We start from the raw sequence: 27,835 nt of genomic DNA on the forward strand, positions 1-27,835 counted from the left end.
TCTCTGCCTGAGGATGTGGTGATGGCAAAATCCGTAGAGTTGAAGAGGGGACTAGACGTCGTTTTAGAGCACTATGACATTACAGGTTATAGACATTAAATAGTCGGACGGGTTCTTGATCCGGGTATCTTCCAACTGTCGGTCTTGGAGTCCGGTAGGACCTTTTCAAATGCTGATCCAGGGATTATTCTGACGGCCACTATGGAGTTGGGAAGGAATTTTGTCTCTTAAAAAATAAGGGAAAAATTGGCTTCTACCTCATTGCCTTTTTTGCCTTCCTCTGGATCAACAAGGGGGGAGGTGGAAACAGGCTGAACTGGATGACATTTGTCTTTTTTCAGCGTAACATACTATGTTATTTTTAAATCAAAAAGGTAACCAGTGTTAACACGAGTTTCATCTACAAACTGTATCTAGTCCTGCATAGAAAAGGCAAGTGGATACAATTATATCCGGTCTGGACAATACTCTTGAGTCCAACACATCAGCAGCAGCTGCACAAGTTTCTCTGGTACTTTACTACAATCTGTAAGTCTGCAGTGCAGGATGATGAGCTAACAGAGCATTGTCTAGATGGATACAATTGTATCCACTTCCCAGTTGAAAGTAATGGCCCTTTCACCTCTAGCAGTTTTTTCTTCCTACAATGTATCAGTCTGAAGTCCAGGCTGTTCAGCTCACAGAGCATTGTCTACACTGGATACAATTGTATCCGCCTCTCTGCACAGAGCAGGACTAGATATGTGCAGATTTTAAGCCTTTGAATTAAAAGGGTTTTTCCAGGGAGAATACTGCTGATGACCTATCCTCAGGATAGGTCATCAGTAGTTGATCGGCTGGGGTTCGTCACCCGGGGCCTCTGACGGATCAGCTGAGCGGGCACATGCTGTCAGCGCCGTAAATACAGAGGTTGGATCGGAAGCAGCGGAAGTCTCAGCGCAGACCTATGTGTAGTGGCCGGCGCTTGTAACTGCAGGCACAGCTCGTGTTGATTTCAATGAGAGCCGTGCCTGTAGTTACAAGCGCCGGCCACTACACAGAGGTCAGCGCCGAGGCTTGCGCTGGTACCGCTCCAACCCCTTGAATGTAAGCAAGAGTGTTCTCATTTACTGACAGCAAACATTTAAAGTGATGAGAAGTTTAGAGGCTTCGTACCCTGGTGCGCGGTTCACTTAATACATGGAGAGGTGCACACCCCTTCTGTCAAGCCCCACCCACTTTTCATAAAAGTTGCTGGGCAGTAGGAAGAAAAGTCGCAAAACTTTTGTGCAAGCATACCTTGTACAAAAACGTGAGAATTTTCAACACCAGAAATTGGAGTAAAAGCTTTGGTAAATGCGCCCCAGTGGATGGTATATTAAAAAGTCCTAGAACTTTCCATTTACAGTCATTAAGCTTTATTTATATAAAACCTTTTTTATAGAGGTTATAAATTATGGTAGTTGGCAGATTGTGTGTATACATTGTTTGCTGAACAGTGATGGAACTCCTTATCCTCCAACGTTGTTGTATTGTCAGTGGAAGTCAGGTTGATGAAATCCACATGCCTAGCTCTTCTACAAAACTTCTCCAAATGCCTAAACTACAGGATCCATAGACCACAGGTTCAATCTACACAAATTACATCATGATGTAGTGAACCTACAGGATACCCATCCCGACCCAACTCAACTTGCCAGGCACCTTTATGAATACAAAAATCAGAGCTAACCCACAGTAAGGGGTACTCTTTTTTTAGAAGGGCTTTCTCTTGAGAAATGGGTCATAGGATCAGTAACCCCCTCTTCACCCCGAAGGATCAGGTGTAATCTGTGGGTGAATCTGGTAGCAAATGTTCAGATTCCTCTGCAGCGCCACCACAGGAAAAAATTAAAGCATTACAGAATTGTCATTGCAAACAAGCGATGTTACATTGCCTTGGAAATACCACCCATTAAAGGTAGCTTTACTACAAGTCAATGACCGACCCTTTAACATCCCTTGTGACGTGACCGGAAATATAAGCTAAATCCAGAGTAGAAGGATACCCCTCTACAAACAGCAGTTTCAGGGTTTCTGCCCCTCAGCAGTGTAGAGTAGGTTTCTGGCCAGCTTCGCGAGAGGTCTAGGACGTGGATCAGAAAAGGCCAGACAGTGACTAGGAAAGCTACCTTCTTCCGGAGAAGACTCTGGATTTAGGTTATATTTCTAGTTATGTTAAAAGCTCAAAACACTGACTTGTAGGAGGGCTACTTTCTGATAGGTGGATGGAACATCTCCGATTTACATACAGAATTTCCCAGAGGAGCATTCACGGGCTTTGAAGTCTACTAGGCAGTGTCTACAAGGAGACACAGTACCCATCCAGACATAGCGCTCATTGAACTAAATGGACAGTCCTTGTAATCCACGGACACGCGGGGTCCTCCAGAGTGTAGCCTTTCTACTCTTGCTGGTAGAGGAGGGTCCTGAATGGTCCAATAAAGGGAGTCTGTCAGCTTGAACTTGCTGTCCAAGCTGCAGACATGATGGTATAGAGCAGGAGGAGCTCAGCAGATTGATATATAGTTTATTGGGAAAACAATCACTAAAACTATCAGTGATTGACAGCTGTGTATGACTGTACATACACAGATAGCTGTCAGTCACTGATAGGACCGCCCAGTGGACACAGAGGTGTAATGATGGTGCCACCTGTCTCTGGATGGAGGACAATGAAACAGATGGAGCTGCTGGTGCTTGTCAGATGATCAGACAATCCTCTCTACCTACTGGTGGTCTGTCGGGGGTCCTGAGCCCGATCACCTTGGGTGCCCTCACACACCACTGGTCCCAACACCTCCTAACAGTCTGGTCAGACACTCCTCTCTACTGGTGGTCTGTAGGGGGCGTCCTGAGCCTGGTCACCTTGTGTGCCCCCACACATCCACTGGTCCCAACACCTCCTACAGTCTGGTCAGACGCTCCTCTCTACCTACTTGTGGTCTGTCGGGGGTCCTGAGGCCGGTCACCTTGTGTGCCCTCACACATCCACTGGTCCCAACAACCCCTAGCAGTCTGGTCAGACGCTCCTCTCTACTGGTGGTCTGTCGGGGGTCCTGAGCCCGCTCACCTTGTGTACCCTCACACATCCACTTGTTCCAAGACCTTCTAACAGTCTGGTCAGAACGGCCCGGTGGGGGACAATTCATCAATACGACCATCCAGCTTGTCACATCCCAATAATGCGCCCCTCTCAGACTCTGGTAATGGGGTGAAATCTCTTCTCTGCGTCGTAGAGGAGTCTAATGGTCAACAAGCTCTACAACAAGCGGAAGAAGAGGTCACTACACACAAGGCGCCTCCGAGAGCCTTTTATAAGCCAAGGGGGGAGGGGGGGGGGGAACCATTTTTGGGGCTTCAGGTGACAAGACTGTTCATCTAATCACCACAACTCCCATCATTTGTATATCTGCCTGATATGGAACTTCAGGACGAGACCTGCAGAAAAAATAACAACGTCTAGAGGATGGATTGATTTTTGTAATTCATCCAGGACACATGTAATAAATGTAAAGGATGTTTATTACCAAAGTGAAGGGGTGTAACATGCATACCTCCGTTTCATTTCAAACTGCTGCCATGCCCACGAAATTGGCGTTTTTCTATAAAAGTACAGATTTTTTCACTAGTTTATAAGAGATATACCACTAAAGACCACTGCTTACACGTTACCTGGGTTCATGAGGTTGCTAACTAGACCCTAAAGGACTGGCAACATATTGCATGGTTCAAGGAGTCACGGTACGAATTGTTTGGGGCTGATGGTAAGGTGTGTGTAGTTCACAGACCCGATGAAGCCATGGACCCCAGTTGTGTACAAGGCACTGTGCAGGCTGGTGGTGGTTCCATACTGGTGTGGGGAATGTTCTCATAGCATGGGTTGGGTCCACAGGTCCTCCTAAACACCTCATTGACCACTGCCTGCTACCATTTACTGCTTGGTAACCATTTGCAGCCCATCATGGACTCCATATGCCCACACAATGAAGGGATATTCCAGCAGCATAATGCACTGTACTATTGGGTCCATGTTATCCAGAATTGGTTTAAAAAGCATTCTGGAGAATTCCTACGATGGTGTGGTCTCTACATTCACGTAAAATGAGCCCAACCAATCATTCATGGGATGTGGAGGAAAGGTCCATTCGCACAAGTGATCTTGCACTTACGAATCCACACAGCACAGCTCAACATCCCTCCAGACGTCTTCCATCCAATTGTGAAATTGATGCTACATCAAGTTTCTGTACTTTGCTGGGCTAGAGGGGGTCCTACACAAGATTAGTTGCTGTCCCACGACTTATGGCATGTCAGTGTAAGTGGCTTAGGACATATGAAAGGTTGGGGGATGTCTGATCTAATATATACAGGGTTCTCCCAACTCTCCTCCATGGATTTCAACATGCTCAAACCTTTTTTTGCATGGAATACAAGTTCTTGCCAGAGGTTCATACATACTCGGCCAAGACAATCGTGCATGTTTTTAATAGAGATGGAGGAAGAGCTGTCAGCCAACAACATCTCAAGCCCATCGCCAGTTTAAAGATTATTTTGGAAGTGCTTAAAGAAGTTTTCTTGGACTTAAATGCAGTCTGTTCCACATATGCGTTCAGAGCCTATGTCGGGGATTCCTTTGGCATTTTTGTCATTTTTGACAGTAAAGATCACTTAGGATGAGCAAAACCTAAACAGACTAACCAAGATCAATGAGATAGGTCAGCAACTGCCTGGATGTATCAGAACCTTGTGGCTTCCATTATAAGCATGAGCCATGACGATAGTGTGAATAAAGCACTAAAAAGTGAATCAAGTGAATTGGTCTGAGCTGTATCACCAGGCACAGCCACTCCTCTATGTACGGCGCTGTGCATTTATAAGCAATGAAAGGAGCGCCATGGTATAAATACATTAGGGGACAATACAAGGATCTCTCTCATGATCTGTTCATACGCAGGACTACGAAGGTAACGAGAGGGCATCCTCTACATCTAGAAGAAAGAAGGTTTCATCACCAACACAGAAGGGGGTTCTTTACTGTAAATGAAGAGAGACTGTGGAACTCTCTGGCAAAATCCATTAATGAGTTTAAGAGGGGACTAGATGTCTTTCTAGAGCGGAAGGATATTACAGGATATAAACATTAGGTGACCAGCGGATTGTTGATCCGGGTCATACAGACAGGTAGTAACTGTCAGAGGTTGATTTAGGGATTATTCTGATTGCCATTAGGGAGTCGGGAAGGAATTTTCCCCCAAATGGGCTAATTGGCTCCTGCCTCTTGGGGTCTTTTGCCTTCCTCTGGATCAACAATAGGCTGAAGTAGATGGACATTGTCTTCATTCTGCCTAACATACTATGTTACAATGGTCCCTTCAAGGAGCTGATGTACTAGGCTCCCAGGAAAACCCTACTGATTAAACATGGATGGCCTATCCTAAGAATAGGCCATAAAAGTTTAAAGGGGTATTCCCATCTCTGCAAATTAATAACTTGCCGATTAATGGGGGTCTGACGGATTCAGAGAAATTGGCCCTGACATGTCCCAAAATTTGGCAGCGGTGACTAGGCATGCCGCTCACTTCAATGGGAACTACTGGAGATGGCAAAGTTCTTATTACTGCTATCTCTGGCAGTTCTCATTGAAGTAAATGGCGTGGTAGCGTGAATGCATGGTCATCTATGCAACACTTTTGGACCTGCCAGGGGTGGGGGGAATTGGGGGGCGATTTCTCTGGATCGGTGGGGGTGCCAGCAGTCAAACCTCCATGAACTGGCAAGGGAAAAACTTACCAAGATGGGACTACCCCTTTAAAACCCTGAAAACCCCAGTTAAGTTTATAAAAGTGTTCTAACTTTCTTATAACGGGAACCATTGAGTTGTGCCAAGGTGTCCGCCATTTTGCCTGAAAAGTTAGTAAACAGTAAGTAAGTGAGGGCTCATGGGAGCTATTATTTGATGAATCCAGCACTGCATTGTGGCTTCCATTATAAACAGAAGCCATAAAGCAGATCTGCTGTAAATCAGTTTCTCTTCAACTCTGTTGAGGACTGTACAAACATGACCCTGGACGTAGCTATAGCAACTAGAAAGAAAACAACCATTGTCTACATTGCCGGCTGGAAAATAGTGCACAACTGAAATAAAGTTTAAGCTATATTACAAAGTGACTTAAACCATTTACGGATCCAGACAAATCTTGACGCCTCCTATATTAAGCAATGAAAGATTGGATGCTGAACCTCTCTGAACCATAATAAGCCATGTAATCTGGAGGCAGAGCATGAAGTATCAGGATCACACTGCAAGTTCAGACTTTATCTCAGGTCCTTATTACAGTCAGTGACCCATATTTTCCTCGTTCCTTCCAAGTTGTGAACGAATGTACAAACGACTTTACCATGGTGGCATCCGGGCTGAAGAAGCCATTAGCTGCGACTACAGTGCTTCTCTATAGCAGAACAGACCGGGCTATGTGAGCGCAGACAGAGTGAGCTGTGTAACCGGACAAACATATGGACAGAACACTGACAATCACTGTGCAAACGCCAATGTGTAACCCTTTACAGGTCTGGACAGTATCCGCGTGTGCACAGATATAGACAATATCAGCCGCTGCCGGACCACATGCAGCTATAAAGGATGTATACATAACACCTCTGCTAACCGGAGCCCTAAAGAGATTTTGCTCATGAGATGCGGGCCAATTTTTGTTTTTTTTCAGTGATCCACACAATTTAAGCAGCTCAATGCGGCGGTGCAGCGGGCAAGTAGTCCATTAGTGTGGTGATATCAGCGGGCCGAGTCCAAACATCCACTTGGAGTCGGAGATGGTCAAGAATTGTTTTAATGAACAGATACTGAACAGTCAAGCAGCCGAATCCAACGCTGGTGCTCCAACTAAGGCAGGGGTCCCCAACTCCAGTCCTCAGGGACCCCAACAGGTCATGTTTTCAGGATATCCTATAGTAAGAACCCCTGTGGCAATGTCTGAGGCACCAACAATAATTACATCACCTGTGCAATACTGAGGAAATCCTGAAAACATGACCTGTTGGGGGTCCTGAGGACGGGAGTTGGGGGAACACTGAACTAAGGTATCCGAATGTACAACTCAACGTTACTTAGCACGGATAGGCTATAACAGCGGATGACCAGTTCCAGCACCATTACTAAGAGAAACAGAAAAGGTGAGACTCCAGTGGGCAAAAAAAATGCAAAAAGTGTATCACCGAACAGTGGATAAACATCACTTGGTCCGATAAATCCAGATTTCCGTTGAACCACTGTAATAACCGATCAGGTCATAGGGCCCATTTACGTGGAACGACCTGTCGGGAGCAGAGCACCCAAGAATTGTCCCAGCGATGATTATTCCAGTGCATTTAGGGCCTTTCTGTAAAATACGACTAGAGATGAGCGAGTATACTCGCTAAGGCACATTACTCGAGCGAGTAGTGCCTTAGCCGAGTATCTCCCCGCTCGTCTCTAGAGATTCGGGGGAGAGCGGGGAGATCTCTCTCTCTCTCCCCCCCCCCCCCCGCTCCCCGCCAAACTCACCTGTCACCTGCGCCGGTCCCCAAATCTTTAGAGACGAGCGGGGAGATACTCGGCTAAGGCACTACTCGCTCGAGTAATGTGCCTTAGCGAGTATACTCGCTCATCTCTAAATACGATGCAGCAGAGCGCCCACAGTCATCCCAGCGATGATCACTCCTGTGCTTTTACATAGAAACGATCATCGCTCAGTGAATGAAGGTGGAGTGGGCCGGAGATAGTTTCAGCCCACCCACCTCCATTCATAATAAATAGCCAGTCATTCATGGATCAACGACTGCTTGTTTACATGGGCCCATCGTCGTTTAGTTTTTAGGTAAAGCAAAAAAAAAAAAAAAGAAGGTTTGGTCCGGTGTTAGCCAGTAGAGCAAAATGTGATTGTTCTCAGTAAGAGAAACCAAGTAATCTTGTAGATACAACTTGATCACATGGGAGGGTACAGCCATGGTGAACGTAATTTGCACTAGTTCACCATGTCTGTACCCTCCCATGTGATCATGTGTATATGTTTTAATATAAATACGTCTTTAGATTAGTTCCATTATGCCTGAGGAAGGACCCCAAGAGGTTCCAAAGCTTGCTATAACATCATGTATTTTTCTTAGCCATTAAAAGGTATCATATCTACAAGATTACTTGGTTTCTCTTACTGAGAACAATCACGTTAAGTTTTTAAGGCATGCATAAAATGAACAATGACCGATAGGCGAACGAACGCATTTACACTGAACGATATATATAGCAGCCCATGTAAAAGGGCCTGTACTGGCAGGGTGGCAGAAACCATTCGGGATACTTCATATAGACTCCGATTTTCCATTGTGCGCGCCTACACTACACCTGGAAGAGACGCATCTATTACACGGTACGCAAGACAGACGGTTTGGTGGCAAACAGGACTCCGCGACATTTTGTTGCTTGCAAATAAATATCGGTTTCGGTTAATAGGACTGGAACTAATATAACTAGAAGTCTCTGCGGTTCAGACGGCAGTGATGAGTAACTTTTGGCTCCTCCAGTATAATGTCCGGAAGGGGCTTCTTGCATCTTTTAGCTCGACAACAGTAGGGACAACGACTGTTAGATCGGCCCCTGGTCCTTGTTCTTTCTCGCTCAATCAAAATATGAAACTGGAGGGCGCTACTTCACACAAGAGCTCCTCGTCGCCCGTCTCAGCTTCCACAACCACTGCCGTAATCCCACTCTCAGCAGGAACTGAGTGACAAGAGCCCTCATTAGCATATTTTTAACTACTACGTCACCCGCCACGTCGTCTTTCACACATTAAAAGGCCGCACAATTAAAAAGGTACAGTAGCCTAAATCGTATAATTACACATCACATCGCAGTCAGAATTTGGCGCAAGTAGCGAGAGTCAATGAAACCTTCCTGTCAGCTCTGCGGAACATGTCAGCACCTCCATCTACTTGTGGGAACTACAAGAAGCTTCCTGTTCACATGGGAACAATTTCAACACCTAGTTTTTGCTTTTTTTTGCCCCCACATTAAAAACATATCTTGAGTGACAAGACTATTTTTTGCCTTAAGGAAGAAGTGATTTTCATAGTAGCACAGCAAGAGCCGTAACTCATTGACACAGTTATGGTTTTTGTTCAGAAATGGGGGTGGGGAGTGTCAAGTTATAGTTTTAAATTGGCTGTCACTAAGCGGTTAATTTATCTTTCAGTCGCCTCTTAAACCAAGTATAACATTAAAATAAGGGCAAAGAAAATGGTCTATGAAAAACGGTCTTTGTGGTCCATAGAAACCAATCCCAGCGCAGCTTTTATTTTACCCCAGCACTATGAAGAATGAAAGCAGTGCTGTGATTGGTTATTGCAGGCAACAAAGACAGTTTTTCTTTTAGACAGTTTCATAAATCCCCCCCTAATGAGCAAATGAGGTTACGAAACCAGAGATTGGTGCAGCCAGATAGAGACCTGTGCAGCAGATAATCGCTTCTCTCAAAGTTTGTGAGCTGCGCCTCAACGGCCAAGTGTAGGTCCGTCCTACAGAGAAACTGCCAAGAAAGTCAAGGTGGCAGGCAGTACGGTTTCCTAGACCATTAAAAGGAACTTGGAAACTGGACAGGAAACTCTGACAGGAAGAATCTGGCAGACCAAAGGCCACTACAGAAGCGGATGACAAGATTCTGAGAGTTTGCGTGATCGGCCCAAAATCAGCACAAAATCTTCAGCTTAATGCAGGAAACATTGAGGCATTTCCATTTGACTGTGAAGAGAAGACCTCTATCTGCAGGTCTGACGGGTAAGAAAGCCACTGCTAGGATTGCAGAAGACTTGCCTGGGCCAAGCAGCAGCTCCAGTGGACTACTGAAGAGTGGAATAAGGTCTTATTGACTGATGAATCAACATTTGACATCAGTGGGGGAAAAGATGGCTCATTGTGTGACAGCAACTATCAAACATGGAGGAGGAAGCATGGTGGTCTGGGGCTGTCTTGCCGATTCCAGCATTGGCAACTTGCACAGGATGACTGACACACTGGACAAAAAGGGCTACCACAGCATTTTGATAAGCAATGCAATACCCTCTGGTGTACGCCTAGTTGGTTAGGGGTCCATATGACAGCAAGACGATGATCTAAACATACTTCTAGGTCAGTAATGGCGAACCTTTTAGAGACCGAGCGCCCAAACTGCAACCCAAAACCGACTTATTTATCGCAACATGCCAACATGACAGGGGGTGGGGCTTATCATGCCGTATGATTTTCTAAAAACGACAGGGCTACTTCAAAATAGACACAGTGCAGATTTTGGCTGCTTTTTGGATGCAGAAATGCTGCACAATTTGCCACGCAAATTTCCGCTAAGGACATACTGCCGCATTTCTGCCACGTGTAAACATACCCCCACGGCGGCCCCGGCGGCAACAGTGATCCCCCCCACGGCGGCAACAGTGACGACCCCCCCCCCCCACGGCGGCCCTGGCGGCAACAGTGACGACCCCCCCACGGCGGCCCCGGCGGCAACAGTGACGACCCCCCCCCACGGCGGCCCCGGCGGCAACAGTGACGACCCCCCCCCACGGCGGCCCCGGCGGCAACAGCGACGACCCCCCCCCCCCCACGGCGGCCCCGGCGGCAACAGTGACACCACCCCCCACGGCGGCCCCGGCGGCAACAGTGACACCACCCCCCACGGCGGCCCCGGCGGCAACAGTGACCCCCCCCCACCATGGTGGCCCCGGCGGCAACAGTGACCCCCCCCACCATGGCGGCCCCGGCGGCAACAGTGACCCCCCCCACCATGGCGGCCCCAGCGGCAACAGTGACTCCCCCCCACCACGGCGGCCCCAGCGGCAACAGTGACCCCCCACCACGGCGGCCCCAGCGGCAGCAGTGACCCCCCCACCACGGCGGCCCCAGCGGCAGCAGTGACCCCCCCCACCACGGCGGCCCCAGCGGCAACAGTGACCCCCCCCCACCACGGCGGCCCCAGTGGCAACAGTGACCCCCCAGCACCACGGCGGCCCCCCCCCCACGGCGGCCGCAGCGGCAACAGTGACTCATCCCACGGCGGCAACAGTGACTCGTTCCACGGCGGCAACAGTGCCCCCCCCCCCACGGCGGCAACAGTGACCCCCCCCCCACGGCGGCAACACTGACGACCCCCCACCCCAACGGCGGCCCTGGCAGCAACAGTGACGACCCCCCCCCCCCACGGCGGCCCCGGCGGCAACAGTGACGACCCCCCCCCCCCCCAGGGCAGCCCCGTTGGCAACAGTGACTACCCCCCCCCCCACGGCGGCCCCAGCGGCAACAGTGACCCCCCCCATGGTGGCCCCAGCGGCAACAGTGACCCCCCACCACGGCGGCCCCAGCGGCAACAGTGACCCGTCCCACGGCGGCCCCAGCGGTAATAGTGACGTCCCACGGCAGCCCCAGCAGTAATAGTGGCCCCCTGAGACCCATATACTTACCCCCCTCCTCTGCTCAGTGCTGTTGCTGGCAGTGATCCCAGGTGCACACTGTGACGTAAATGTGCTGCCGGATGCCTCCTCTTCCCGGGCTCTCACGGAACCAAGTAGGAGACGTCAGTGGAGGGGGGAGGAGGAGGACGTTGACAGTGTGCGCCGGGATCAGTGCCGCTAGCAGCGCTGAGAGAATACCAGCAGGGGAGCTGCGGCACCCTCGCCGGTATTCACTAACGTGGTGAGCAGACAACGATGGTGCATACCAGCAGGGAGGGCTCTGCGTGCCGCCTCTGGTACGCGTGCCATAGGTTTGCCACCACTGTTCTAGGTTATGTCAGAACTACTCAAGAAGACAAGAAGAAGCTGGTTGACTTCAAAGAATGGAATGGCCTGCACAGTCTCTAGACGTAAACCCCTTAGAGCTTGTTTGGGATGAACTAGACAGAAGGGTGAAAGCAAAGCAACCTACAAGTGCAGCACATTTGTGGGAACCTCCGCAACAATGCTGAGAAGACATTTCTGAACAATAATCTGAATGCAATTGTAGAAAGAATGCCTCGATTGTGTAAAGCTGCTATATCAGCTGGAGGGGCCACTTTGAAGAGTTAAAAAAAAAAACAAAAAAACATTTAATTTGGTGAAACAATCCATTATTTTTATCCATCTTAACTTGTTTAGCCCTCATGGTCACAGGCAGATCAGATTCCGCATGCGGAAACCTGCAGCGGAATCCAACCCTGCCCGTGGCAGACATGGCGGGTTCTCTACTTACCCTTCTGGGTCCTCTGCGGATGTGTACGGGTGCGCTGCTGCACATGCGCGGTGGAGATTTTTAGTTTTTTTTGTTTTTTTTTAATCTCCTGCTTTCCCACGGAATCTACAACCCGTTCACAATTCAATGGCCACAGATTGGGCAGTTTATGTTGGCTTAAACGGAAGCCGTCGGTGCGGGATACACAGCAAAATGGACCATGCTGCGATTTGCTTTCCGGACCAAAAGTTCTGCAAAACCAATCCGCATGCTTTAATTAAGCTGCAGACGCCCATGTCTCGCTATGGGCATCTTCAATTGCGGATCGTCCATGCGGGTGCCCCGTAATTCAAATCCGCCTGTGGATATGAGGCCTCAGGGCTAATGCCCATGAAAGGATTTTCACCGCGGTTCCTGCGACGGAATTCCGCTGCTATTAGGTTCTATAGAACCTAATAGCTCAATGTTCACACGTGTGATTCTGCCATGGGAAAAAATATCACGGCATGCTCTAATTCACCGCGTTTTTCCGCCGCGGGAGGTCTCCATTAATATAGTATTAATGGAGACCTCAGGATTTCTGCGCCGGAAGTACACGATTGCTCGTGTTCTTAAACGCAGTACTCCCGCAGCAGAAATCCGCGGGCGTATCCCGATTCGTTCGTGGACATGAAGCCTAAATGTCTCAGGTGCACTTTGCTGACCAGTAGCATATGGAAGATGTCTCTGTAGACATGTAGTCCGGAGGAGTCTTCCAGTAGTGCCAGGAAGCACCATACAAGGATCGGCCGCATGCACGAGCCCTAAGCTATACCCGCTGTGGTGCGATACTACAAGTACAACGGCGGGCCATGATAATAAGCACGCTTTTGGACTAGTTTCTGCGCAAGAACTCTCCAATATTCTTTCCTGCAGATTAATAGATCTAGAAATAATATTCCTGGCTGGCATCACAAATTGCTGCAAAAGCTAATTTAAATCATGACCATATGTTTTATTATCTAATTAGAGAACCACAAGAGATGTAGAGAAAGGCAGAAAGCGCATGTGATGAAGTGAACTTACATTAGATGAACTACTTGACAGACCGAGAGCACAAATATTCACGGCCCCATCAGTAATAGTCCAGTGACTGCGCAGGGAGGAGTGAAGGAAGGTTTTTCTCATTCAGTTAAAGAAATTGGATCCCTTAAATTTTTTTTTTTTTACTAATTAAAACCAGATATTGTTACATATTCGTTTTTTGCTCCTAATCTGTTTTATTTGCCGATTGTAGATTTTTTTTAGTGTTCTTTACAGGATTATTGGTTTGGCCATCTTGCTTGAACTGCTACTTTAGAGATTTGCTTTACAGCACCCACATCTATGTAGGAAACTGGTGTCTAGAGATGACTCATTGACTTGTATGGGAGAGTGTTGTGAGCATGCTCTGGCCAGGGAAGGGGAGGAGGTGAGCTGTGACCATCACCTATTGGAAAAGATGGACCCTGTGTTATTTATAGGGGTTCCTGTTCATTGTAAACGTGCGTGTAATGAGACGTTCTCTCTACAGATCAGGAAGTGCCAGACTGATTATAAGAGTGAGCAAACGGCAAGATATTCGGATTTATTTTCATAGTGACATGGAAAATAATAAAATACCAACATTTTGCAAATATAGGTTTAACATAAAAACGTAGGTCATTTTCTGATGATATATTCCTTTTAAGTCAGGACTGGACACTGAGAGGAGTACTCAGAAGGGATTCCTATAGAACATGACGGGTGAGGTTATTGGGAGGCATGTGGCTATAGTGAAAAGTGCAGGATTTCAGGATTAAATACTTAATATAGAGAGGAAAATCAAAAATTAGTTAAAAAAATAAATAAAAATCGCCAAGTATTAACACAGCCTAAGGGTGCATTTAGACGACCGTATATCGGCTCGGTTTTCACGCCGAGCCGATATACGGTGTCTTCATCTGCAGGGGGGGGGGGGGGGAGAAAGGGGGGAGGATGGAAGAGCCAGGAGCAGGAACTGAGCTCCCACCCCCTCTCTGCCTCCTCTCCACCCCCTCTCCGCCCCTCTGCACCATTTGCAATGAAAGGAGGTGGGACAGGGGCGGAGCTAAGTCCCGAAAATTGGTGCATTAAAGAGCGCTGTCAAACGCTGTGATATGCTTTTAAAAAATGCTGCTGGAAATTTAAGTAAAATGCTGCCGTTTCAAGCGGCACTTAACTGAATACATGTGTGAGAGTGGCCGAAGGCAAATGGATCCATCCCTTAGGCCAGTGTTTCCTAACTCCAGTGCTCAAGCCACCCCAACAGGTCATGTTTTCAGGATTTCCTATAGTAAGAATCCCTGTGGCAATGTCTGAGGCACCGACAATAATTACATCACCTGTGCAATACCGAGGAAATCCTGAAAACATGACCTGTTGGGGGTCCTGAGGATGGGAGTTGGGAAACACTGACCTCAGGGATGAAGCCTTAAACTATGGGCAACAATTGCCACTATTGTTCTTTTATTGCTGTTGGTGGTTCAATTCAAAGTCAACCATTTGAGGGTCTGCAGGAAATAATCTGATGTGTCACCTCTCTACCTGTAAACAAGCCCTCGGGACATGGATAATAGCAAAACGTAATGTAGACAGTGGATGTCTAGTTGCCTTGGTTACGTCCAGTAAGGCCATGTTTACACAACACGGAATTGCAATAGGAAATTCAACAGCAGTAATTTGTAGTTGAATCTTGGATTCCTGTTGTGGATTGGCCGGAGGATCTGCACGCTGATTAGCTCTCTTGTTATTCAGCAGGGCTAATCTGCAATTTTTTTTTTAGTGCAATCCACAGCAGGAATGTTTACACAGTGGATTCTGAAATCTACCATGTGCCCAGGTTGTAATGCAAGTACGGAATTTAGTGGGAGCTGTGCCTGCAATACCAACGGGGGCCACTGCAATGTGGACAGAGGAGAGGGGCTCAGGAGGACTCAGCGGCAGACAGTCCGGACCAGAACATATTTCAAATCTGCCAATTGGAGATATTGCAGCTGATTTGCATATAATACGGGGAACCTGTAAATGCTCACCAAATCCTGGATGGAAGAGGTATGTAGGATTCTGCTTATGACCAGAGCGTCAAAACATAGTTGTGAGTAGTTTAGTGTAGATTTTCGGGTGACAAGACTTATTCTAACTTGGCACACAGTTTCAGAACATTGCACCGCAATTTCAAATAGTTTGGCAATGCAATCTGTAGCATTCAACAATAAGGACTCAAATCTTGGCAACACTGCATCAGCTTGCTGGGTCTTGTGGAATCAAGTATAGATCTCTTTAAAGGGGTTATCCCACTTCTGCAGGAAACAGACAGCTCCGTACATAGCGTAGTGGCCCAAGCTGGTACTGCAGACTCAATCCTACTGACATGAATGAGACTCAGCCTGCAGTACCAACCTGGGCCACTGTGCAATGTACGGAGCTGTGTGCTTCCTGCAGCAAGACAGCTAGAAGTCGGACAACCCTCTTTAATTGTACACAAATGTCACTTTATGCTCAAAAGCTCCTTAAATATTCACAGGCTAATGTGCCAAGATAGAACATGAGCGCCATCATTAAAGTATATGGGATTTTGCTACTGTGCATAACGCACGCAAAAATTGTGCAGCTAATGCGCAGTTAGCATATGGTTGTGTGAGCCCGGCCTATGGCTGTACACAATCACTATCATCAGTCATTATAGTTCCCGTCAATAAACATGAGCACATAATAAACATTGGCAATACGCAATAGACTCCTAGCAGCTGTGCATTAGTCAGCAACACAACAGTATTTCCCATTATAAACATCAGCATTTAATGGGGTTTCCAGCAATACCCTTGATGACCTATCCTCATGATAGATCATCAACCGTTGACTAATGGTGGTCTAGCCGATCAGCTGACTGAAGTGACAGGGGCACTCGGGTGAGCTGCGGTCATTTCAGTCCATTCCAGGTACTATACCTGCGCCGCTTTCAGGTTGTGTGACCGATGTACGCGACGTCACAGCCTCTTCAATCACTTGATTGGTGGCGATCCCTAAGAGCGGGCCAAGCTGATCAACTATTGATGTTCCTTAAGCATCAACATTTACCCAACTACTCTGAGCAAAAGGGTTATTTCAGTCTTTTTAAACTGAGGGTGGACGGTGTTCCCCGCTCTAAACTCCTGTCCATCAGCTGATCATTTGGCTTGCTGCACTCTGCAGTCCGACGGACGCCGTCATCAACAGTCAGAGGAAGCAGTGGGAGCACCGGCTTCACTTTCATTCAAATGAATGGGGGCGCTGTGCTACTTCCTGCGCCTCTAATAGTCCTATCCTGAGGAAGAACTATAGGAGAATTCTGGCAAGCTCATTGATTTTAATGGGAGTGAAGCCGGTACTCCCCCTGCTTCTTCTGACCATTGATTACGACATCCGGCCTGCGGCAGAGTGCAACAGGCTAGACGATCAGTTGATTGACAGGAGTTCTGAGGGGCGGACCCCCATCCACCAACTACTGATGAGCTATCCAGTGGATAGGTCATCGGTTAAAGACTGCAATACTCCCTTAAAGTTTTCTAATCCGTCTGCTATAGTAGATGTTTTTGCATCTATTACAGCAGAAACAGCTAATTTCGCTAATTTCGCAATTCCTTACAAAATATTTTCACCTATTAGCGTTTGCACAACTCTTTGCTTCTGTTTACTACAATATTCGGGAGACAGAAAGAACAGATGAATCACGGCAGCTGTGGCAGCGAGCCTCCGAACTGGAAGAAGCAGAGGTGGCTTCCAAGCCAGAGGACAAATATACAAGAAAAAAAAACAAAAAACTAAGTTCTATTACAGCTGTGAGCAGCGGGGCTTCAGTATCCCGCAGCGTGACCTGCAGTACCTCTATGTATGTTACATAGGCTCTGTGCACATCTGTGTCGGAGGCTCCGCTCAGAGCCTCCGGCATGAAACGCTGGGCAAAAAAAAAAAAAAAAGTTGTGCATGCAGGACTTTTTTGTCCGGTAAAAATGTCGGACAGATTCAGAAACCGAACGGACCCCATTATAGTCAACGGAGTCTGTCGGGTTCTGTTCAACCGTTTTTCTGTTCCGTTATGGGGTCCCTAGTGCAGATGTGAACTTAGCCGTACACTTCCACAATTCCAGGCCTGAGTCAGCATATGTCTGCGCTCCCATGTGTGAATCACTCCATATCCTATGAATCAGTGTGTCAGAGCCTGTAACTGCCTGTCCGTCTTTGTGTTCATGTGGCAGATAATCTTCCCACGCACGTGGGGAGGGGAGAGCAAAACGGTCTATGTGTCAGTCTGAGTGTGCAAAGGATTGGGACTGTTGAAATCCAACATCCTTGATCCTAGTTTTCCAAAAAAAACTTCATTAAGGAATGGTCAGTAGGCCCCATGCACATCACGAGATACGTAGAACCTTAAAGTCCAAGACCTACCTATCTTTAGGATAAGTCAATATCGGATCAGTTGGGTCCGACTCGCTGCACTCCACAATCAGCTAGTTCTAGGGCCTCTGGTGGTCTTTGGCCGGTGACATCCCGTTCATTGGTCATATAGCCTTTGTGCAGCTCAATCCCATTCAAGTCAACGGGATTGAGCTGCAATACCCGTCATGGCAGAACCTCAGACCCATTAAAGGACAATGAGGTACTAATTGATGGCTTGGATCCATCTCAACCTCATAGTATAAACAGAGCCTTGGGAAAAGGTCATCAACATTGAATTAGTGGGTTCCAACTTCCACCTCTTCTGGCAATCAACTGTTTGAAGGGGCTGTGGTACTCGAGCGCATGTTACAGCCTACTCTTCTACTTGCAACATCCCGTTCATCACTTACACTGCCTTTCTGTAACAAAGTTAGGACATCAGTATAAAATCCCAATAATGTTTTTGTGAAACCTTCTGGATAGGAACATTTTTTGCACTCATGATAACTTTTTAAACAACCCCAACTGGCAAACAAACTACTAATGAACTTAGGCTCCAGCTGCAAATTTAAGGTACACCAGCTAAGTACATGTGGGCCCTTTACTCTCTGGATCCTGGTTATAACCTTTGATCAATACTCCATCCTGGCTAATTAAAAATAGGCTCCCTACAGCCAGGAGACATGGCCAGCTTGTCTTTCAGCCATTGATTAAAATAATAGGCGTCTATTGATGTCAGTGGGTGGCAATGCAAGGCTAATTGTTGAGATCTACAATGAATCAGCTTCTTGGAGGGGAGGGTTACCCAAACCAGACAACTTCTTCAACATTTGCCATGGGAAACTATTTACACACCTACCTTTGCCGCCGTCATGCTACTATTACATTTTCAGAACTGGAAAAGTCAAAACTTCATCCCTATAAGAGTCAAATTAAGCAACTGGATGTAGACAACGTGGTGCTGTCCTACAGACAGATTAGCTATTAGTTATGGAAATCTCGAAGGCAATTAGCAGCGTGGTGGAGGTCCCAGGGAAAGGAGCCTCCAACAAATACCAATGCTGGCTCCGAGTCCTGAGAAACCTTCCCACCAGTTATAAATGAGGTTTTCCCTGTCAGTTATCAAGCCAGGAGATCACGTGAATCAAAGGAAGTCAGAAACGATATCCTTAGCTTCCGAAAGGAAGCTGGCAACACTTCCAGTATTCTGTGCATCCTTTTAGGAGGTACGCAAGATGACCTTGGCCAAGAATAACCTCATATACATAGTAAGCATATTGACAATTCTGTTTTACAATGGTTGCGTCTCATAATGCCTGGTAGATCATCTTGTACAGGAAATGCTGCTCAAAGCAATCTCGCACATGATTAGTCCTATTGGACACAACAAGGATTCTGAGGAACCAGGAGCAAACCAGAGTCCTCTAATGAAGGCATATGCCATCCTCTGTAAGAGACTTGCTGGTGTATCACCAAGCGTTGCTATATTGAATAAAACAGTTGTTCTTGTTCACCATGAAGAACCCTCCGAATTCTTTACATGCCCTTGAAGGCGGTCACAGGTCCTTGCACAATGCCAAGAAGTTCTGGCTTGGCCCAAGGAAGAGGAACTGGTGACCGAGACAGGAGGTGTTGCAACCATGTTTGAAGCAGGTACTGGGAGGGAACTGTTCACTTCTTAAGCCTAGGGCTAATGAAACCCCTCGGCTTACACCTTCTAAAAGGGTCGGGTCTGACAGGCCGGTCACAACTAAACACTAATGTGTATGGGGGTTTTAGTCTTTGACGGTATATTGCTCTTATGCATTGTACGTTGAACGAGTGGTTATCACTAGTGATGAGCAAGCATACTCGCTAAGGGCAATTGCTCGAGCAAGCATTGCCCTTAGCGAGTACCTGCCCGCTCGAGAGATAAGGTTCGGGTGCCGGCGGGGAGCGGGGAGCGGCGGGGGAGAGCGGGGAGATCTCTCTCTCCCTCTCTCCCCCTGCTCACTGCCGCAACTCACCTGTCACCCGCGCCGGCAGCCGAACCTTTTCTCTCGAATGGGCAGGTACTCGCTAAGGGCACTGCTTGCTCGAGCAATTGCCCTTAGTGAGCATGCTCACTCATCTCTAGTTATCACTCTTTCATTTGAAACACAAAGTCTTGAATTAATGAAAAGAATGGTTGCTCGAGTCTCTTCAATAACCAACTGCACTATAATCTATATATTTCTACAGTTCGAATCTTTTTAACTTTATGTAGTAGCCGAAGTCAAAGATGCAGGACTTTTGGAAGGTAGCCATTAATCTTCTTAACAAAATAGGGATATCACCTATTTCAACCGGACATTTCCTGAGAAAGCTCTTCTACCAACAAACTTTTCTTGTGACTCAAACTTGAACTTTCAGATAAAGCAGATCAGAAGCAAGTCTGCCCCTCCAAGGGTGACTGGACTGTTAAAGGGGTTATTCTTAAGGTGGCCAAAGACCTTAGATTGCTGTTGGCAAACATCCCAAATTACCCCATTAACATGCTTGTTTAGCTCACCAAATGCACCCGTTATCTTCTTGGAGTGAGATATATAAACAATGCTTATCTCAGGTGAAGTAAAGGGCCATAATTGAATAATTTCTTAAGTGACTTTAGGAATCTTAAGAAAGAACTGTTAGATTTATCTCACACAGAGGAGGTGTTAGATCCTTCCTATTTGGATTAGCACAGGCTTCTTGATCTTCATTTATTTTCCTGTTATATCATTCGAAAGCTCACCATTTGAAATACTTTGTAACCAAATTTTGGTGTAATCTCATATGCCATTATGTTATACAGGCAAAGGAGAAAAGGACAGCGATAAAGTTCCAGTTTCTGAAAAGGATGTTGGCCAAAGACATTCACGGTCACATGGTGGAAAAGTGCCCTTTGTCAAAAATTGAGTTGCCAAATTTAAAACCGGTCACTTCAATATCAACGATGAAGACCGTTTCGGGAGACCTCCAGTGGTGACCATTCCGGAAACCATAGATGCCATCCAGGACATGATTCTGGAACACCGGCAAAATTCTGTTATTACGACAGCTGAGGCTCTGAACGTTTGCAGAAAGAGTAGGACATGAGTAAGGTGTAAGCTAAGTGGGTCCTAAAATGTTTGTCAGCAGATTAAAAGTGTGCCTGAATACAAGCCTCCAGGGAATTCTGCAGTATTTTTGGCAAGATACTGATGCTTTCCTCTCTTGACTGGTGACAATTGATGATTTGTGCATTTTTGTGTAATATCCTGAGTCAACAGAATGGAGACACAGTAGTTCCTACTGTCTAAAGAAGTTCAGAGTACAGAAGGTGATGGTGTCTATCTTCTGAGGTAAAGATGGGATACTACTTTGGACTACCTTCACTGCCGTGTATTACACAACACTTCTAGATACATTGAAAGAGGCATTAAAGTCTAAAAGGCTCAATTTTTTGTTCGTGCTTGACCATGCCTCATCCCACAAAGCGGCCATCACTGACCGCAGACTGGCTGACCTGGGCTTCGAGGCGCTGGATCCTCATCCTCATTTGCCTGATCTGGCGCCATCAGCGTATCATCTGTTTTCTAATTTAAAGAAACACCTCAAAAGGAACCAAATTTGCCTCCATTTGTGACAATTGTAGCGACTCAGACCTGGTTTGCCACCCAACCAAAGGAATTCTTTCTGGATGGGTTGAAGAAGTTGCAGGACCACAGTCAGACGTGAACGGATATCCGAGGGGACTACGTAGATTAACTACAATTTCATTGTTCTATATCAATTTTTTGTGGCCAAAACCAAGGACATATCAGCCCCCCTTGTAAAGACAGCCTCTAAAGCAGTGCTGAAGAGTAGGGGAAAAAAAGTGGAATAATAATGGAATATAGCTCATGGGCCCAAGTCAAGATTGATCAATGACAAAGGTGTCCCGCCATTTCTTGAGTACATTACATAAGGCAATTGTCTATCTTCTGACCATTTCAAAAGTACCAGTTGGATTATTGTAGGCACATCCCTGAGATCCCAACACAAAAAACTGAAAACCAGTACATTAGATACTGTTGATTCTCATCTGGTGATCATGGTGCATTAATGAAAACAATGGCTTAAGGGCGGCTTCCCACAACTCTATTACCAAAACGGCCAAATAGTGCGGCCTGCTCAGCTGTTCCATAACGTCAGTCCACTACACTCAGCCGGGCTGGGCGCCGCGAGGGCTAGAACCGAAATGTGGATCAGACTTTCATGGCATATCCATTGCTTATGCAGACCTTTTTTTCCTCCCGACAGCAACACATTTTAGAGCACAGATGAAGTTCTGGCTTTTATGACTGATCAGGGTCCTATATAGAGAGGAAGAGTAATTGGAGCCTATGCAATAAGTAGGATCCTTCTGAGGATTTGCTTCATGTAGAGCACAGTAGAAGTTGGATCCGGCATAGTTAGTCCTCCTCCCTTTTTATCCACCTGTGCTTCTGGGAAGACGACCACGAACATCTACAATTAGCGACACGACATTACCGCGGTTGCTTTGCTGAGCTGAGGTTTTGGGTTAAAATAAATCCAAGACGCCAACAAGATGGAATTTGTAAGTTCTTCTAGCAGATTTGTTCCAGACAGCGGATTTCTTCCTCAAGCCATAAGCAAGGAAGCAAATCCTTTGCTTTAAACCTCACACACGTGAGCATTTTATGTCTTCTTGAGAGTTCCAAGTACGGAACTAGAACACGGCACTTAAAATATGGGCTCATGTTGTACTTCGGAATTACATCATTTTTTCCCATACCAATTCATAGAGAATGTTGAAAGGAAGAAGAACACCCCGTAACACGATGCTACACTATACAGAGGTACATGAAGTACATAAGAAACTGTAGGAGCTCCATGTTTTTCAGAGTCCTCTGTGCACGCTCTCCCATACGAGTCTATGAAGGGAACTTGAAAGGAGTTTGATTTTTGTATCATACGCCGCTATATCATGGAGGAGTATTAAAAAATACATCACCCAGCTCCTTGTCACGTCCATTCAGTTATGGGACCCTGTTCTTCAGATCGACGGGAGACCTCCACCAAATCAGCAAGCTATCCCCAATCCTCCAGATAGGGGATAAATTGAAATCTTAATACAACCTCTTTAGGCGCCTGAGAGTCGTCCCAATGATTATTGCCCCGATGCTTTCACACAGGATCGATACTCGTTCAGTGAATAGAACCCGCCCACCTCCATTGAGAATAAACAGGCAGTTGTACAAAGATATATGTCTGCCTGTTTACATGGGTCATGGAGCAAGTGTTTAAATTCCCTGCAGCACCCCCACAGATGAAATAAAGTATTGCACAGTTCTCATTGAAATCAGTAAAGTGTTCATGTAACGTACGAATGTGTCGGTCCTCCAGTGAGAACGCTTTCAAACAGATGAAGCTTGTGAACTAAGAACCTCCTTCTATTACCTCAGAATTTCCTAATAGGTATTGGAAAAGGCTCCTTTAATTAGACGTCTTTAAATTTTACGGTCTTCAAGATCTTCAAATTTAATGAGCCTTTTATAAAAGGGCTTAATCACACAGGCGATAATCTTGCGCAAGCTATGTGCGATGCGAGATGCACGAATATGAAACACGTTCTTGGGAATGGATTTATTCACACGAACGATTTTTCGTTTGCATTGATGCAGTGAGGAAAAAAAAAAAAAGGTGCAGCATGTTCTATTTTTTGGCATTCCAGCAGAAGGAATCGTTTCCTATAGGAAATGTGCATTCGAGTGTCATGGAATTTTTCCCCATCAAAGTCAATAGAAAGCACTTGCGATCTTTTCACGTGACTGAAAACCAAAATTTTCATGTAAGTCATGAAATTTTTAAGCAAAATTGCATCATTTTGCAGAAAAAAGAAAAAAATTGCGAGCTACCAATTGCAATATTGAGCTAAGTTTCTCGCCTGTGTGAGTGTAGCCTAACGCTCGCAGCAGAGGTGTAACTTGAAGCTTCTAGGCCCCAATGCAAGGGCCGCCAACTATAAGGCTGGGTTCACATGGGCGGAATTACCGCAGAATTTCCGTGCGGAAAGTCTGCATGGCAATTCTGCCCGTGGCTCCTAATCCCGGGATTAGCCAGCAAAGTGGACGAGATTTTGCAAAAATCTCGTCCACAGGCTTCGGCCAAGCCGCGCGAAAACTAACATGCAGAATGTCAATTCTTTTCTTGTTTCCGCAGCGGCCTCTCTCCTCTCTATGGGGAGAGAAAGCCGCAGTGGAATGCCGATGGCGAAGCCACTCCAAAACCTGCGGGTTTTGAAGCTACGTTTATCCCGCGGTTTTTCAGTGCAGCCATTTCGCAAGAATTCCGCTGAAATTCTGTCCGTGTGACCCCAGCCTAATGCTTTATTCATAGTACCAGGCTCCCTATAGGGAGAAGAGAGGCCTGATGGGCCCCCTATAGGGAGAAGAGAGGCCTGATGGGCCCCCTATAGGGGGAAGAGAGGCCTGATGGGCCCCCTATAGGGGGAAGAGAGGCCTGATGGGCCCCCTATAGGGGGAAGAGAGGCCTGATGGGCCCCCTATAGGGGGAAGAGAGGCCTGATGGGCCCCCTATAGGGGGAAGAGAGGCCTGATGGGCCCCCTATAGGGGGAAGAGAGGCCTGATGGGCCCCCTATAGGGGGAAGAGAGGCCTGATGGGCCCCCTATAGGGGGAAGAGAGGCCTGATGGGGCCCCTACGGCTCCTGGGCTCGGGTGCAACCGCATCCTCTATAGTTAAGCCAGTGCGTCATAGATGAGAATGATGAAGGGTTAAAGGGGGCAGGAAAGTACTGAGGTCTTTTCTCATGCGGGAGATGGCAAGAAAAGTGGGTCATTGACCTATCCCAACCCTCTGAAGGTCAAGCAGCGGGGCTGCGGACGTATTTCGGGGAGACCTTGTCCAGGAGAAAAGGCGACGATACACAGAAGATTTGCCAGGAGAAAAAGACGACCAACAAGATGAAGGGAGACAAATATGGACCTCAAGAACATTCCATGAAGAATCCTGACAGCCGAATGGAAGGAAGGATGTGTGGAGATGACACATAATACAATGTAGCCTAATGTAACACAGGGCGGCCATGGAGGACTAGGCCGGAACCACACTATAATGAAAGCTGTGTAAGAGAAACCTGCCCATAGCAACCAATCACAGCACAGCTTTCATTTCTTACACTGCTGAAGTAAAGTGAAAGCTGCACTGTGATTGGTTGCTAGGGGCAACAAAGATTTTTTTTTTCTAGAGAGCTTTCGCAAGTGTGTGGTGTCGGGCTACTTTTCCGTGACCCACCCTGTATAAAAATATCAGCAGTTCTTATGAGGCTTTTCCCAGCAGATCGCTGAAGCTCCCTGTGCACATATAGGAGGTTCGCTCACACGGACGTATTTGCACAAATTCTTTACATGTGCAAGGCCGGGTGCACCTGGCCATAAGTGTACAATGCCGCGGGGCTCCCACAGCATTTTACGGCGTACAACCGCGTATAGCGGCAAAATTATACTGCGCAGGACTGTGTACTGACGCAGGCGGTCATGCTCAGTATATCAGTTGTTTTTTTTAAATTTCCCACGCCGTCGCTTAGCAATGACACGTATATCCGCAGCCCATACGCAATGCGCATATACGCGACAATAGAGAACAATGGGCTCTATCTCACGTATACACGCGGCAAAATACAACATGCTGCGTTCTATTTTGTGCTAGCGGATTACGCAATTTCAACAGGCTAATGTGAGTGGAACTGCATAAGGCAATGTAATTGATTACCTGCGCATCACACGGGCGAACAGAGTCGCGTAATACGTAATTCCAATCCAATCGTGTGAGCCCGGCCTAATATGGCGTGAAGACAACCCATTGATTTCAATCACATTTGCGCTTTTTTCACGCGAGAAAAAACAAACAAACGCAGCATGCCCATTTTGATTCGTATTACAGACTGAAAGAGCCGATTGAAGTCAATAGAAATGCGTAAATACGCTTGATACATAATCAATGGTTCCCGCTTGCGGATTTTGGGTAACTACCCACTAGCGCTTGCAAATTTGCTGCATTTTTTTTTTCCAGGTGTCTGTGGGGCTTTCTAATGTTAAAAACACATCGCGGCAAAAATCGCAATTTTGCGTGATGCGATTTTAACATTAACAAGTCCCATAGACCCCTGGAGAAAAAAAAAAACCCTGCGAATTTCGCAAAGACAAAGAACTGTAGTGGGTAGTCACCCTTTTGCGCGTGTAAATACGCAGTGTGTACGTGTACAAAAAAACGCAACCAGGACCATGCACCGAATACGCAGCATATTCACGGACCGAAATCTACATTAGTCCGTGTGAATGAGCCCTTTGGAAAGTTGGGGGAGTCAAGACGAAAAACTTTTTAAAACGTCTCAGCGTTCATATCCCGAAACCACAAGGGCGCCCGTACAAACAGAACCTTACGTATTCCTTCAAGTAGCCTTTATCCCCGTACGTAAGAGCGCGACAGTAGGAAACATACACACAGCCCACGCCAAGTGTCACCAGTGTTACATAAATGCAGCCGTGTAGATAGAGCGCCCTCTCTGGACACTTGCGCACGGAACATGTCTGTGTGGCAGGACCAAGTTTCCAGCACAACACATCAGTTCGTACATCCAGGAAATTATCACAGACGACCGTTCTAAACCAAGATGACCGGGACGGACAACAATGTCGCAACAGCCAGATGTCGCCTCCGAGGTCCCAAACAGCAATCTAAATACATACAGATGTAGCAGAGCTCAGTTTGACATTTGGCTTACTCAAGACAAGAGTGTGCGGTTTTCCACAGGACTGCATGCGCCGCTCTGACTTACGGGGCGAATGCGGTGAACGGAATCTTCGCTCCGGGTGAAGAAAGCCTAGAAGACTTATAGCGCCCTAGTTCCATGACAAACTCAGCTCAACTACAACTGTATAGAAATAAGCTATACTAGGCAAGCCATCCACATACAGGGCAGATTTTCAGATGATCATGGTACGCAGAAGCGGAGTTGGGTTCTCCTGCACCGAGAAGTTTATCTAAATGGAGGTCCGAAGCAGAGGAGCTCATTGGCGCCCCCTTTAGTGTGCAGAACAAATGACTCCTTTTTATAGGATTAGACACTTTAAATGGTGCAAATGACAGCGCTGAAATCTGCAACAGACGTTATTTTCCGACACGATGAAAAATAAGATTATTCCAGTTATTGTGCGGTAATGGCGATATTACAAATGTACGTCCGTCGTGTCCAATTATAGAAAAGCAATCTGGAAATTCCGTTAAACTTTTCGCACTCATTTCTACATACGTTTGGCGCAACCTTGCAATAGGTAACCATAACTTTTCCGATGGCGAACGATAAACCAAAGTCTGCGAAGAATTGAGGCACCTAGAAAACTTTGATGAGGTCTGGCATCTCGTTTAAAGGGCCACACACACTTGTCATAGAGCCCCAATATAAAGTCATCTGTGAAGTGTCCGAAGTTCTCTCCCTCCCCCCTCGGTGTCCCCTCTTGCTCTGCCCCCTCCTCCCCGGGTCTCCCCCTCCTCACCAGCCTTGCAGGGGTCCTTGTAGTCTATGTGCTCCTCCGGCTCATCCAGCTCATAGTCCGGCAGCTCCTGGCCGTGTCCCCGCAGTAGCAGCAGCCCCGGCAGCAGGCACAGGAGCAGCAGCGGAGCTCTGCCTGTCCCGGGCATCCCGGCAGCTCGGTCCCAGGCTCTGGCTGTGGGCTGCCGCCTGCTCTGCTCTGGGCTCGGGGAGGCGGGATTCCTGCGGATCAGCCCCCTCTCCAGCCTGGATATCATTGTGTCCCTGGGAAAGAGCCAGTAATGGGGAGGGAGGAGAGCGCCGGGACCTCTAACCTCCCCAGCAGTGCAGGACATGTGTGCAGAGCATCGCACCTCTGGGGAGAGCAGCTGCAGGATGCTGCACTCAGCAGGTACGTGCAGAGCATTGCTTCTCTACCTGTATCTGCAGAGTCCTACTTCACCTGCAAGGGTATCACTGCTCTACCTGTATGGATAGCTGCAGGCTATTACTTATTCTTTACCTGTATGTATATCTGCAGACTATTACTTCTCTACCTGTATGGATATTTGCAGGTTATTA

The 27,835-nt window shown here is 47.0% G+C and overlaps 1 protein-coding gene across 1 annotated transcript in view; it reads right to left on the minus strand.

Annotated features, from left to right (window-relative positions):
- The window catches only part of BMP1 (bone morphogenetic protein 1), a 115,988-nt gene extending 88,453 nt beyond the window's left edge, over window positions 1–27,535 (minus strand). The window contains exon 1 of the mRNA XM_066593465.1: window positions 27,279–27,535. Coding sequence (XP_066449562.1) covers window positions 27,279–27,531 — 253 coding nt within the window. The 5' untranslated portion in view covers window positions 27,532–27,535. The remainder of the gene's footprint in view (window positions 1–27,278) is intronic.
- Window positions 27,536–27,835: the final 300 nt, after the last annotated feature.

Source organism: Eleutherodactylus coqui, chromosome 2 (assembly GCF_035609145.1).
Source record: "Eleutherodactylus coqui strain aEleCoq1 chromosome 2, aEleCoq1.hap1, whole genome shotgun sequence".
Lineage (NCBI taxonomy): Eukaryota > Metazoa > Chordata > Amphibia > Anura > Eleutherodactylidae > Eleutherodactylus > Eleutherodactylus coqui.